The sequence below is a fragment of the Mytilus edulis genome, chromosome 5, assembly GCF_963676685.1.
Source record: "Mytilus edulis chromosome 5, xbMytEdul2.2, whole genome shotgun sequence".
In the NCBI taxonomy this organism is placed as follows: domain Eukaryota; kingdom Metazoa; phylum Mollusca; class Bivalvia; order Mytilida; family Mytilidae; genus Mytilus; species Mytilus edulis.
Window position 1 is genome coordinate 53461352 of NC_092348.1, and position 15390 is coordinate 53476741.

Sequence of the window (15390 nt, forward strand, 5' to 3'; positions counted from 1 at the left end):
TATTATCACTTTGATAGATCCACAACACAACCAATAAAAATATAGAACAAATTATATGATTTTATTAAATTGAGCAAACTTACATTTGTTTAAATTTCCAATGAAAACAAGCCTGTCAGAAACAGGCATGATAAGACACGTGCAAACAAACAATAATAAAACAACAGAGCATGCACGATGTAATGCAAGATCTATCCTTATAAGTCTCATAATTGATGATGCTTAACGTCAAAACAGTTATAAACCAAACTTAACAGAAAATTGCTTCTCGTTGTCAATTCTTTGTTTTTAAACAGAAAATTGTTTCTCGTTGTCAATTCTTTCTTTTTAAATGAAACACTGAATGCAGAACTCTTAAATTGACATGTTAGTACAGCTATTGAGTACCGAAAATATCAAAACGAAAACAGAAACAATTTTATGAAAGATTGCTTATTGACAAAACAAATATTTTCAATTAAATTGTTGATATGAATAAAAAGATATACAGTGTACATATATTTATTTTGATGATCTTGACAAAGTTATTCCTTGCTTGAAAAAAAAAACTGGTTTATGCCAGATATGTCTATGGATTGTTTGGTGGCTTGACTGTAAGCAAGGAGATAGAAAATGTTAGCAAAGCTAAAGTATGATAAAACAAAGTAAAATCTCTTTTAGCAATGTAGTTCTTGGTTGTCTCTTAGCTTCGATGTTTGTTGTTTTTACTGAATGAAAATCATAATAAATGATCTGCCGGTTACAATCTATTACGTAAGTTTCAAATCACCAGCTTATTAAATCCAAAAAAATAATGCATTAAACAAATCCCCTATCATAATCGCCAGTTCTTGTTGGTTCGTCCTTTTAACCAAATAGACGGTAATACGCAATAACATTGAAAGATGACTTTATCGTGTAGGCATGCAAATGTTTGTGTGTTTATTGTAATCAACATCGTTCTATGTATCATGAAGACTCGCAAAGCAGCTCTACTGAAGATTTTCTATCTATCAAAGAGCACTTAGGGATGATAATTATGATGACCCCAATTAAGGGTTAAAGTATAATAAATAAAGTAATGATTAACGGGTTCAGCATCAAAACAAATATCCTCAAACAAATGATTTAATCTAATTTTATACAACCATCGGCGTTGTGGATAATATATGAGGAGATTTAAAATATAGTTCTTTTCATTTATTCCCGTTAATCTACAAGATGAAGAATACTGTTTTTACAAACATTAAATACAATTGATTAACGAAATGTTTGTACCACCCTCGTGCGTACAAAAAAAAATATATATTTTATTCAAACATCTTTTAGATTGTTTGTTATAAAAATATCTTAAAAGTGACGTTTACAATTCAGCTGCCAGAGAAAAGGAATAAATATGATTGCCATGAAAGGGGTTCTCATTTTATGGATTCTTACCATAGTAACCCACGTTATGGCTAAAAACAAATAAAAAATATGAAAGTATCGGTGCCACTCCAACTATTTAAAATCCTATATATTTAACCTTTCCTTTTTTCAAATTTCACAGCTCTCTAAATATCTCACATTAAGTATAAATTCATAACATTTATATATAACATTTTGTTTTCCACAAAAGCATAATTATTCCTTTCACAATTACCAATGAAATCTGACAGAAAATAATGACCACAAAGAAATAGAGTAGAAAAGTTTTTAGTTTATTTTATTGTCATACATTTCTTCATAAACCCTAAATGTATTATTTTTCTTGTATGAGCCCCCCCCCCCCTCCCCTAAATGTTTTAATACACTTTATTGTTGTAACTTTTGAAAGTTTCCTTTGTTACATTTTTGTTATTAGAATAATAGCAAGAATTACAAAAGTGAATGTTAAGAAAATGAGCAATGAAATTATTCAAAATTGAAAAATGATCATAACGGTGTTCGTTTACATGCAATTAACACGATGTTAATTGCCGGACAAGCAAAAACAAACATTTTTGGCAAGAAAAAGGATAAAAACATGACCAAAGATGGAATAATGTAATATAAATTCCAATGACAAATGGATAAAAAATTTAAGAAGAAACAAACTATGAAGTTAGAAAGGAAACTATGAAGTAACAAACAACAATGACTTTTAAAGATGAAGACGGAAAATGTTAGTTTAAATAAATATTACTAAAGTATATCACAGTCGTATCATTTGTATTAACACATACATTTTGTTCACACGTATAATAACAACTTTAAATAAATAAAAAATAAATAATATTTGCATGTAATGCACCAAATAAATACAGCTTAAAAGCAATGTAAACACAAATCCCACGCTTAAAAAACTTCGTATTTTTCATCTTTTCTGAATCTTGTTGATTCTTAATCACATTCTAGCGCATGGATTTCAGTTCAAAAGCACACACAGTATGTGCGTAAAATAAACAATCACAAATCACAAAACAACCTAAAAACAAACGATCTAAACAAGTTTAAAACCAAACTTAACCTCACACAGCGTGATTGTCGAATACAAACGTAAAATCAACGAAAAAAAAAACATAGACGATTTTACAAGTCCACACAAACACACTTTCAACATTGGAAATCTGTCATGACCAATCTTTGGAATAGCTCGGTCTACAGCCAACAACAACAAAGGAGGAAAGCTGAAGGCAGGAAAAGCTAAGATGCCGATCATAAAATGGTTCCATGTCAACGGTTACTGAGAACAATTCATTGCCAACAAAAGGAAGGCAATACGTCACGTGGTTTTTGACGCTCATATGTATTCAAATACTTTGTGAATCTTCATTGCTCTTAGAAGTTCTGAAATGAAAAGAAAATATGGATTAAATAATAAGTCAAAATCATTTAAAAGATTATCTGTTGACATGCTGCATTAGATTTGTAGGACTTAAAAAATCGAACGTGATACTTATGGCATGTTAGTTTACAGTATGCATATAGGTATTTTACTTTAAATCCAACATTTAAAAAAATATCAATAATCGTTAAATATTATAATTGATGCATTTCTTGGAATAAGAAACTTTATGATTGGTAAAAAGACGGAGAAGATACAAGCTAACCAAAACCATCACGACAATAAAACCAAGGAAACGACAGACATCAGTTCTCAAAGCCATACACAGAAAACTATCGATTTAGCAACAAGACCCAAACAAATAGCCATTATTATATGACAGGCAAATTCTAAAGTGCAGGCTCCTGACTCTGCACAGGTGTGCATATTGTCAGGGGTAAACTATGTTTTCAAGCACTGAATCGTCCCTTTAACCTGGGACATTGTTGATACAGAAGACGCTTATCCTATCGATGCGGCTAGCCTCGCTTCATTTGGGTTTTTGATATTCTCTCGGTTTTGATATGGTATCTTGATTTTCTCTTCCTTATTGATTAACAAGGTTTGAACATCGGATGACTACTGTCGCTTTGATTTTTAACAGCACGAAATAAGACCAAATGTAAAAATTATTCTTAATACTAAAGGGCTTGTCAAATTGACTATAAGCTTTGCACGAAGATGATTAATAAGCAACTTACGAATTAAATAGCATGCTAAAAATGTACAACTGATGCGAATTCCAAAGCCAATTTAAACTTATAAAACAAAATGTATTCCACATTTATTAGATTGACTGGCATCAACAGTCTGAGAAAAGCAGGAATTTAAAAAATGACAATATGGAAGTATCGACATGATATGAGTATTCATCAATGTTTACAGTATATATCTAACTATAGATATAACAAGATGTGGTATGAGTTCCCAGAGTAAACTCTCCATCTAAGCTGAAATTTGTAAAAGAAAAACCATTACTGGTTAATGTTCTAATTTATTAATAACAAAATCGATTTCAAAACCAATAAAGACAATTTTCAAAGGGTTACTTCATTGTTGACATTGGTTGCATATAACGGACCCAGTAAACAACACTGCCGTATGCATATGTATGTGATATATTACCTGTATAAAGTAACGTTTCTTCCGGAAGTCAAACATCCATACTTAGTTATTAAACGAAAAGGACAGATAATAATCATATCCCTTGAGTAACTGACTGTTGATTCCCCACGATGTAGAGAAAATGACAATGAAACACAAACCAAACAAGGCAGTACAATAAAACAACAATTATATTCTAATTAATAATGTAAGCATACCAGTTCGATTAAGTCGGTGATCACCATTTTGGTCTCCCCAGAAAATATAATCTACTCCAAAATTATCAGCCATTCTTGCATCCTTTCCGATTACTTCTTCGAAGAAACGAGTTACATCACTTGCAGTAATTCCAGTGGCCGTATCAGCGTTTAAATACATATACATCTCGTTCATTAAAAGGGTATACATCATGTTAGTGTCTGCTGGCTCGTCCGATGCTCTCTAAATACAAAATTAATCATATTCAAAACATGATTACCATGAAATGACAAATATCCAAACAGCAATTAAAATTTTCGTTTTCTTAAGTTTGCTGGGCTTGATTTCATGCGCAAAATCACTCCTGTTAGACCGTAGGAAGATTATGTATTTAGTTTTCTATTGGATGTAACTGTCAATGTTATTTTAATTTTTATTTTATCTACCATTAATGTAATTAAGAGAAATGCTGATCGCTAATGGTTTTAAACATAATGAAATAACGTGTATATATTATTTTTTCGTTTACAGATATATAACAAACTAGTCAAAACTTTTACTAAATTTTATCATCGGTATAAAGACATTATTCGTAAATATAGCTCAACATGCAGACTTTTAATACGTTCAGGTATTTCATATCCAATTTTTTATGGTAATATTCTTTATAAAGCACAGAGGTGTCAGTATTCACCTCAGAAACTTACAAAACCTTTGAATAGACTTATTAAGAAGGGATATAATTACGATACTGTTGTCAAGTCATTAAAGATTGCATATTTTGGCGTTAATATTGAGTCACTGATAAGGTCTTTGCATCGGAACTAAACACATTTATTCTAAAAACAGTTGTTGGCATGACACGGGTTATGTTCTTCTCATATTATGTTATGATGGTATGATACTAAACCCCTAGCGGGAAGGATTGTGCCTGATGTTCATGTGATGAAATCATAATCTTTCAGTCAGTTTAGTTGAAGTCTGGAGCTGGCATGTCAGTTAACTACTAGTAGTCTGTTGTTATTTATGTATTATTGTCATTTTGTTTATTTGCTTTGGTTACATCTTCTGACATCAGACTCGGATTTCTCTTGAACTGAATTTTAATGTGCATATTGTTATGCGTTTACTTTACTACATTGGTTAGAGGTATAGGGGGAGGGTTGAGATCTCACAAACATGTTTAACCCCGCCGCATTTTTGCGCCTGTCCCAAGTCAGGAGCCTGTGGCCTTTGTTAGTCTTGTATTATTTTAATTTTAGTTTCTTGTGTACAATTTGGAAATTAGTATGGCGTTCATTATCACTGGACTAGTATATATTTGTTTAGGGGCCAGCTGAAGGACGCCTCCGGGTGCGGGAATTTCTCGCTACATTGAAGACCTGTTGGTGACCCTCTGCTGTTGTTTTTTATTTGGGCGGGTTGTTGTCTCTTTGACACATTCCCCATTTCCATTCTCAATTTTACTACTGATTGTGTTCTAGCTTTGTTACAATGTGTGGCTTTATGTGGCTATCTCTTTGTATTTCAAATTTTCCCATAATTCTAGTAAAAAAAATCGCAATGCATTTTTTTTAATTTTGTTGTCACGGAAGTGTGTGAATTGTAGACGATAGTCCAGTGTTCTTTTTTGTATGATTTACCTTTGGTGGTGTTCTCCATGTATTCCTTTTAAATCGAGGCATGGCAAGACATGTACTCAAAAATACAACAACAAAAACGACTTTGTACATTTCGTTCTTTCAATCTGTAAAAATAAAAAATAAAAACATTTTCACAACCTTAAAGTAAAAACAGAATATTTTCTATAGAAACTGTTAGGATAGAAAAGGGCGAAGCATATGTAAGCTAAATCTTTCAATACGATGTTAAGAGCTCATGCTTTAAGAAGTTTATACTATTTAAGACTACTTAAGTTGAAAGTAAAACCGAGATACCGTTGTAATAGCATATGTGCATTCAAAAGGAAAGAAGACACAAATGGAATTAAAAGAAAAGATCAGCCGAAGAAAACTTGACCGCATGACATGCGATGAAAAGTCAAACATGAGTTCACACACAACTCAGAAATCTAAAGATTGAGCAACACTAACCTTACAAAGGATCAAGAATAAACTAAGGGGTTGCTGGAGGGTAAGACATTCCTGATCCGCCGTGTTTCTCAGTCGTGAACTATACAAATAGATAACACTAGAAGGCCGAACAGAACAGCCAACACCAGTTGAGGTCATCATTCTTTTATCACAATTAATTGATTGGAGCTGTTATTTTTACAATACGAAAATAAAAGATTCAACTGGGCGCAGAGAACAAAAGCTCATAAATGCACTCCATGTTAAAAGCGTTTCCTCATACCGATTTGTACGGAAAAAGAATTTGGTTTTTAATGTTCAAAGTAAATATTCTTACTGCATTAAAGGGTTTGTTTTTATTTACCATACCAATAGAAATTAGAATTTTTCTCTATTTCAACAAACAATGGATATAAAAAGAAAACAAATAAAACCCTATAAGGCAACTTCGCAAAATGGAATACAACTTCAATTTTAATTTTCACAAACTTGAATACCAGTATGATTTATATGTATGCAAATAATCAGACGGTTGAATGTAAACGTTTGAATATCACAGTACGCTACTGATAATCAAGCGAAGATGAACTTTTACTAACCTACATTCTAGGGAACTATTATCTATGATAATTGGTTAACTGATTTACAGCCAGATGTCGAGATATCTCGTTTGAAGGCAACATATGAATGGCGATTTTTTAATGACAGTTTGAACTTCAGTTATTACATCATTCCTCCTCCACGTTAATGAAGAAATTATAAGATGATTCTTTTTTAAATAACACTCCCGAGTGATATGTCAAAAAAGCATGCTAGACTTCTTGTCACAAATGCCATGGGACCAAGTTCTGACATTAATTATTAATGGATGGAAGCATCGATTCTTAATAAAACTTATCACTTATGTTATTATGTGACAGCAAAGAAGGTATTATTACAAGTGTTTGACATGTTAAAAACAAAGAATGCACAATACTATGATTTTGGTTGTGAAAAGGAACATAATTGTTCTGGATTTTAACAATTATAATTCAATTTGAAAAACATAAACATGTCATGTACAATGATTTATATTATCTGTAAACCGGGGAAATTATTGTGATTGAACTTTTCTTGGATTCTGAATTTTTTTGTTATTTTACAAGAAATTGAAATGCTTTGTTTCTGAAATAAAGCATCTTACACGAACATTAAAGAGTAGGCATTGACGTAAAAATACGATTATCGTAGATTTGAATAAATCAGATTTCCCATTACAAATCTTCAGTTTTATAATGATTTCAAAACTATTGTATAAGCTCGTGTTGCATATTCTTTAGTTGTCAGTGTTATGTTTTGTGCACTGTTGTTTTTCTGATCGTCATTTGTTTTGGCCATGGTATTGTCTGTTGTTGGTCGACTGGTGATTTTTGGTTGCCATTTTATTTTTCATCTCAACTTTTTATAAACATATATTTACATTCCGGAGTTTATATGGTCGTTCAATGAAAAATGATATGCGGAAACCACCTTTCACTGATGTATGTAAATGTTATTTATTACCTTTCATAGGTCGCACTTTTTCATAAGTGTGTCAACAATAAACGTTGAACATGTTTGTGAGGTATGTAAAATATGTGATAAATTTCACAGCATACGACATTGAAGGTGATGAACAAGAAATGTAGACGTACTGACGACATTTTTCAAACGCTCCGTTGACAGACATACTAATGAAATATCATAAATAAACGACCTTACTAAACAGCAAATGTGCACCACAAAATATTCGAATCTTATGAATATCTTGCACACAATGCTATTAATATTTAAAAAAAAAAGAAGATGTGGTATGATTGCCGATGAGACAACTGTCCACAAGTGACCAAAATGACACAGACATTAACAACTATAGGTCACCGTACGGCCTTCAACAATGAGCAAAGCCCATACCGCATAGTCAGCTATAAAAGGCCCCGATTAGACAATGTAAAACAATTCAAACGAGAAAACAAACGGCCTTTTTTATATAAAAAATGAACGAAAAACAAATATGCAACACATAAACAAACGACAACCACGCTCCTAACTTGAGACAGGCACATACTTAAATAATGTGGCGGGGTTAAACATGTTAGCGGGATCCCAACCCTTCCCCTAACCTGGGACAGTGGTATAATGTTTGTAGATCTGCAATTTTCAAAACCTTATGATATTGAGAAAAAAAAATATACTCCAATGAATTCACAATGCCTTGACTATCATTATTTGAACAGAAAATGTCGAAACAAACAACATTAAAAAACATGGACAAAACGGCAAACATTTCTTAAAATAAGTGGACATGAATTATAAAAGTGTTTCAATAAAGATGCAACAAGTAAATCCTAGCTGGATGTATTTAAAAAAATTCTAGTTGCAATACATTTACATGAAGATGGTTTGACACCACTCATTTCTTATCCACTGAAAACCATACATGTTCTAGTTTTAGAGTTATTTCGAAATATTCGGAGAACATGTGTGTGCAGCTTTTTATTATCTTTGCCCGCATTAATTTCACAGATTATAACAGATAATTTCGAGAAAATATCACATATTTGTGACTTAAAATATGAAAAATGAATAAAAAAACGCTTTTCTTTTTAAGTTGAATTGGCTAATCATGAACAATATACATTTCCCCGGTGTTGTCTGTGAAACAAATAAGTGCAAATGTATGAAAATCTTGCGAGGAAACGTAAAACATAAGAATCTGCTAATGTGCGCAATTGTTTCATGTGTCAATTCACTGTTATGGTTATGCATATACAAAGTATTCAAATATTCCAAGTAATATATTTTTTTGCTTTTACTTATTTGAATGAATACGAACTTATGCAATTAAATTCATCTGAACGAATCGGACCTATTCCTTTTAAACATTTTTGTGCTCAAATCACTTTTGAATTACTATATTTGCTGTCCATATACTTTCTTTCTCGTGTTTACAAAAAAGCAAAATTGAAACACAAAACAGATCGACTTTGATTTAATCATTTTTAATTGAAGTGGGAATTTGGTTAATTGAGAAATTTCATTCATAAATGCAGTATGTTTTGAAGGGCAAAAACTGTTGCAAATATTTTAGGTATTCAGTCAAGGGCCCACTACCTATTTTGTATACAATCTGCTAGAAACTATGACGATCATTTATCTGTCAAATTGTGGTACTTAAAAAATTCATTATAATTATTTTTAGAAGTTTAATTGACTATAATGCAAACTCCTTTGCATAGTTAGTATTAATTTCATGTTAAAAGTGTACATAGTTTTACTCTTTAAGATATCATTACAATAAAAACTGACAGCCTGACGTGTTTTGTTACTTTAAAGCTATCAATTCTCAAGACATTTTTGTACCAATTAGCTTCTTCGGTAAACAGGTTACGAAAAATTATAGTAAACAAAGTAAAAAAAAGTTGAATGAACGTCTTCAAGGTTTCCCACGCGAACATAGTTTCTGATTAACTTATTTCATAAAGTTCTTTTTAACCAGTTGCACTTAAATCGGTACAATCGCTTGTTAGAATACTAATATAATTGACATATTAAAGAATAACAATAAGGAAATTATAATTTAACAATACAGATGTGTTGCTTCATGAATCTGGTACTTTTATAATCGTGTACTTTAAAATCAGTAGTACATTCTACCTTGAAAAGTTTTTAACTTGTATATGCAGAAACTTCGAAAATAAGGATAATTTTTAAAAAGTACGCCACTAAACTTTTCTAAGGAGTCAAATAAGCGGAAGATACCTTTATTTGCAAAATTTAATAAATTATTATTTTTGGGAATTACAGTAGATTCAAGTACGACGAAGAAAGCTAAGGCGGAAGGATGGAGTGGGGTTTGAGATATCAAGCGGATTAATTTATAACAATTACAATTTACGAAAAATTAAATATGACGCGTGAACCAACGACAACCACTAAACTACAAGCTCCTGACTTGGGACAGGCACAATAAGAATGTTGCGGGGTTTAACATGTTTGTAAACGCTCAACCCTCCCCTACCCGGTGACCGTGGTGTTTTAAATTTTAATTATTTTCGACCGTGAAGTATAATTTTAAATCGGTAACTGTTTTATATTACATTTTTTTTTATCTGATGTAAAATAACGTTGAAAAAACGAAAATTCTTAATTAAGTAATGTGTATGAAAACGGCACAAGATTATACAATATTTTGCTTTTGCCCACCTTATCAATCAATACTATATTTTCTTCGTGTAACGGGTATGTTTTAACAAATCACGTTTTCAATAATTTGAAAATGTCACGAGCATTGGAAATCTTCATTATACCAATTTCAGCTACATAACGTACAATTTATTTCAAGGGGATACTGTTTTCATCTCTATAGCAAATTTCTGTTATTTGAGACTTTTACTTTCAGAATGTTAAAAACATATCTTTATATATTTTTTCAAATATCTGTAAACAAATAAGAATCAAAAACTGTGTTTAGAAAATTATACAAAATAAAAGCAAGAGATGGTCACATCTTAGCAAGAAGCGCATCATCCACATGATGAACACCACTTGCTCTCATTTGAATATGGTATACATTTAAAAACAAATGCCGCAATTCGATTCTATATGAGTTGCTTTAAAGGAGGGGGCGAAAGATACCAAAGGGACAGTCAAACTCATAGATCGAAAATAAACTGAAAACGCCATGGCTAAAAATTAAAAGCCAAACAGACAAATAACAGTTCACAAGACACAATAAATAAAAAAAAATAAGAAACATTAACCCAACCAAAAACTAGGGGGGGGGGGGGGGGGGTGATAAGAATTGACATCGTGAATACTTCATGTGTTTTCTACTGGTTTGCACCAATTTTAGATGACGGTGGTTATTCAACTGGGCTTCTTAAGCTATGTTCACTAATTTAATTAGGCATTCTAATATGACGTGCTTCTTTCGCTTTGTGAACAAACCCATGCTCTAAATCCAATAAAATTTGTTTGCACATGCGTATATTGACTACTTCAGAATAATGAATTTTATCAAAGTATCATGCACTTAATATATTTCCTAAACTTTAAAACACTTTCAACTCTTAAATGGTGCATATAATGTTAATCATTTATATATTATGACTGTAATGTGTTGCATTCCGAAATTGACACATTTGACCTAGATACGACAATCGTTCATGCTGGCTGTTCAAACTCTTCCCTTTGAAAAATCACAGTGCCAGCCGTTTGCTTCTTTCCAAAAAAAAAGGAGGTCCATGGAAGAGCCTACACAAACGGTTTTACACTTATACTTATCGGACATAGAAACTACCTTAATTGTCCCATTCAGAACAGAATCGAAATAATTGATGCAAGCTATACTTTATTGTAGTTTTAACATAGATAGGCATTATATCGTGTTATTTTAGCCCTCAATATCGCTCGGGCAAAAATAATCACGAATATAATGCCTACCAATGTTAAAACTACAATAAAGTATAGCTTGCATCTATTGTTTCTTAATTTGTTTCCGACACGAATGATTTGTTGTTCAGTGAAAGATATTTCATGCAAATTCTGGACAGAATCAATTAATACATCACGTTGTTCTGCAAGTTGGGTCGACGTGGATGAAGGATGGTGGAATATAACTGTTAAGAGAGGTCAGGTTGGATAGGAAGACATTTGGGCCACCTATTTACGAACTCCTAAATAAATTGTTTCAAGGATTATCTCACGCACAGAAAGGGTGGCACTGTCCATGTGACTATACTTCTATACCCGATGTATTTTCTATAGAGTAAATTGTAGGAAGGTAAGTAGTCAATAAAATTGAGGAAATTAATTATGTACTTTTTTGCGTAAACTCAATATTTTATTTTGCGAAATTTTATTTTGCGAAAAAATAATGAATTATTTTTGCGTAATAGCAATACTGCAATTTAAAAAAAGGGAGAGAGTGTAATACGCCCTTTGTTATGTTGTTAACGCACATATACAAGCACCCAAAATAGATCTAGAGATCACTGATATATATTCAACAAACGACACGTGTCGCTTTGATGTGACAAGCTGTGATTCGTATCGATCAAAATAGTTGTGAATAAATTGATAAAAGACTATTACAGAACTTCTTTCAATGCCAAGAACATTAGATAAAATAGAAATTTAGAAACTCTCTGAGAAACACGAGAAGACGATAACACCAAATATTCAAAGACTTCTTTTACACAATTAAGAATAAACATGCCTACATGTGATTAAGAGACGTATGGGGAAATAAACGGATACTCAGATATCGTATATCAAAAATGAGGAACATAGAAAACCAAAAACCTAAGGGACAGTAGAAGAAACACACAGATAATTTGTCGTTTAAACCTCAGAAAATTTAAGGAATTACCATTAAATTGGGAACCTATGTAACCGTTTAAAACCTCGTGAATTCAAACAAATTTGTCCGAGTAATGTATATTACCATGTGAAAGGACATCAACTATTCATACAAGATATACAGAAAGAATCCCCGTGAACGTCAAATTATAATACCTTGATATTACCTTAACTGGTAAAATATAAATAATAAATGTACATTTCTCGCAAATGATAATCCGTGCATGATTACATATTTGTTTTTCGTTCATTTTTTTTTAAAATAAATAAGGCCGTTAGTTTTCTCGTTTGAATTGTTTTACATTGTCTTATCGGGGCCTTTTATAGCTGACTATGCGGTATGGGCTTTGCTCATTGTTGAAGGCCGTATGGTGACCTATAGTTGTTAATGTCTGTGTCATTTTGGTCTTTTGTGGATAATTGTTTCATTGGCAATCATACCACATCTTCTTTTTTATATGAAAAAAATATCAAGTGGACCTAATTTTTCACGCGAAAATCTTCACGAATTTCAAGCATTTGACTATTGTATCGCAAGAAAATTAAGCGACATCTAAAATTTTGAAAAACTTGCAAATTGTCAATTCCGCGTAATTTCTTTATCAAGGTATTCAAAAGTGCATCTGACAAACAAATCTCAGATTTGCTAAGCAAAATTATAAATATTTCGTTCACCCTGATTCTGAAAAGCCGTGAAAATTTTAACTTAGACTAATAACAATTAGCTTTCAACACAATATTAGACAATTCTATTCTAATTTGATCCTACTCCTGTAAATCTAGTATAATCTTCGAAGATCGAAACCCATTACAAATAATAAGTTCAATATAAATCTAAGACGGTATACTGAAATCAGACTCCAACCAAAAAGTTTGTTTTATATACGGTTTAACTTACTGAAATTTTCATTAACTAGACTGAACCAAGAGCAAACTTGAATCGATCTTTGTCGTTTCATATTCTTGTACTAAATAAAATCTGATATTTAGTAGTATTTGAAAAATCTACCGAACTACTTAACTCAAAAACTGTAAAACTTCATTTGACTGGGACAAAACAATAACTTTAGATTGTTATTTTTATGGTTCGCACGGTTATCTTGTAGGGGTTCATTGAAATACCAAATGTATAGCTAGCTTTTCAGGGAATTTGTTTGTTGGTGGAAGGGGTTCGTAAAACCATTATGTATCAAATTACGCTCAAAGTGTTAAATTACTGACCATGATGCATATGAAAAATGCATCTAATTACTCAAATGGTCATGAGAAATCTGGCAAACGGACTTTATGACTGACATTGTGCCGACCTATAGCCCTCTCTATGACCCAGTGAACTAATAAACCACTTATTTTTCTGGCAGCTGGAAGGCCGAAAAGGACACAAGGCAGAAAAAAACTCACTTAAAAAAAGCTAATCAAGAACAGAAACATAACAATCTAAAAAACTAAGTGCGACGAAATGTAACAAAAAACGGCGATAGCGAAATACTCGGACTCCTTTACATAATGTGGCCATAAACCTTAATAGTTGAAACACATATAATATCGTGCATGTAATTATCAAATAGGAAAATATAAGTTCGTTAAACAGAAATAAAACTATCTAGTATTGCAAAACATAAATTAAGCATGCAAAATATAATGTATACGGCAGGGGTGTTTTGTATATATATTTTTTATTATATAAAAGTTGAAATGAATTAAAAGATTAATTTACAGTTATTGCTTACTGACCAACTATTTTATTCATCCCTTTTCTCTTTGTTGGTATTTTTGCAATATAAAATATTAATTAAATTTGAATTTAAGATCATTTAGCTCGGTTTCGGCCTTCAATTTACTAAAAAATAATTGTATCATAATTATCTAAAATAACCGAATCGTTTATTTTCGTATACAGAATAAGAAAACGTATTTTTGTTAAATAAAAGATAAATAACTTTTTACCAACAAAAGTATAAATAAAGCATCAAAATAATATATAAATAAGATTATTAAAAAGGTACTTACAAATAGTATCTTTAAAGAATAGCTATACACTAATGTTATGTATGGTCAAGTAGTGTTGAGATTTATATCTATTACCTTTGTCCAACAATTCAACTTTGACAAATGTGTTTCATTCATCCTTTTATAAATGCTTTTCCTAATGAAAAATATCCAATCATTTCCATTATTACAATACACCGTGAATGAAACGCATATCATCACGTGACACGCCTGAACATTTTTGTGACGTACTAAATACATGGTTTTACTGATGTTGGAAATCCTCTAATAATTGATTGTTCAAAACATTAAAAAAAGATTGAGCGGCAGTACAAAATCGTAAATTAAGCCTTGTTAACCACAAAGCAGTTTTAAGTTTCATATCGTGTTATAGAAGAGCAAAGACAAAAGTCGAACTGTGTAAAAGGTTAGTTAGTGCTATACGACGTTGTCAACAAACTATATATGAAAGAAGAAACCACGATCGCTCGTTCATTAAGTAAAATGCATATTAATGAAGTAGAAATGTTGATTAATGATGTCGTTTATTATGTTTTGTGATGTAATTCATACTTTAGAAGTCAGTGAATCTTCTAAGAAACGGACTATTCCACATATTTGTCACATTTTACAAAATATTTATAAGATAAAGATGCAAATCAACTTTATTACCTTTGTATTTTTGGTTAAAAATTTTGTTGAAGTTGTTCATATCGTAAAACTACAATTTTAAACGATGCCAGGGATTGTATCCGGTAGTGCAACGATATTGTTATATTGAATGTCAATTGCTTACTGTAAAGCAGAAAATAACAAGAGTAT

At 31.5% G+C, this 15390-nt stretch overlaps 1 protein-coding gene across 1 annotated transcript; it reads right to left on the minus strand.

Moving 5' to 3' along the window:
• Positions 1-47: 47 nt before the first annotated feature.
• On the minus strand, positions 48-14773 carry LOC139523886 (uncharacterized). Its single transcript, XM_071318258.1, has 4 exons — positions 14590-14773; positions 5770-5873; positions 4147-4369; positions 48-2787 (listed from the first exon to the last, which is right to left on the minus strand). Exons 2-4 carry the CDS (start codon positions 5857-5859, stop codon positions 2741-2743), a joined length of 360 nt encoding a protein of 119 aa, XP_071174359.1. The 5' UTR covers positions 5860-5873; positions 14590-14773; the 3' UTR covers positions 48-2740.
• Between the last annotated feature and the right edge of the window lie 617 nt (positions 14774-15390).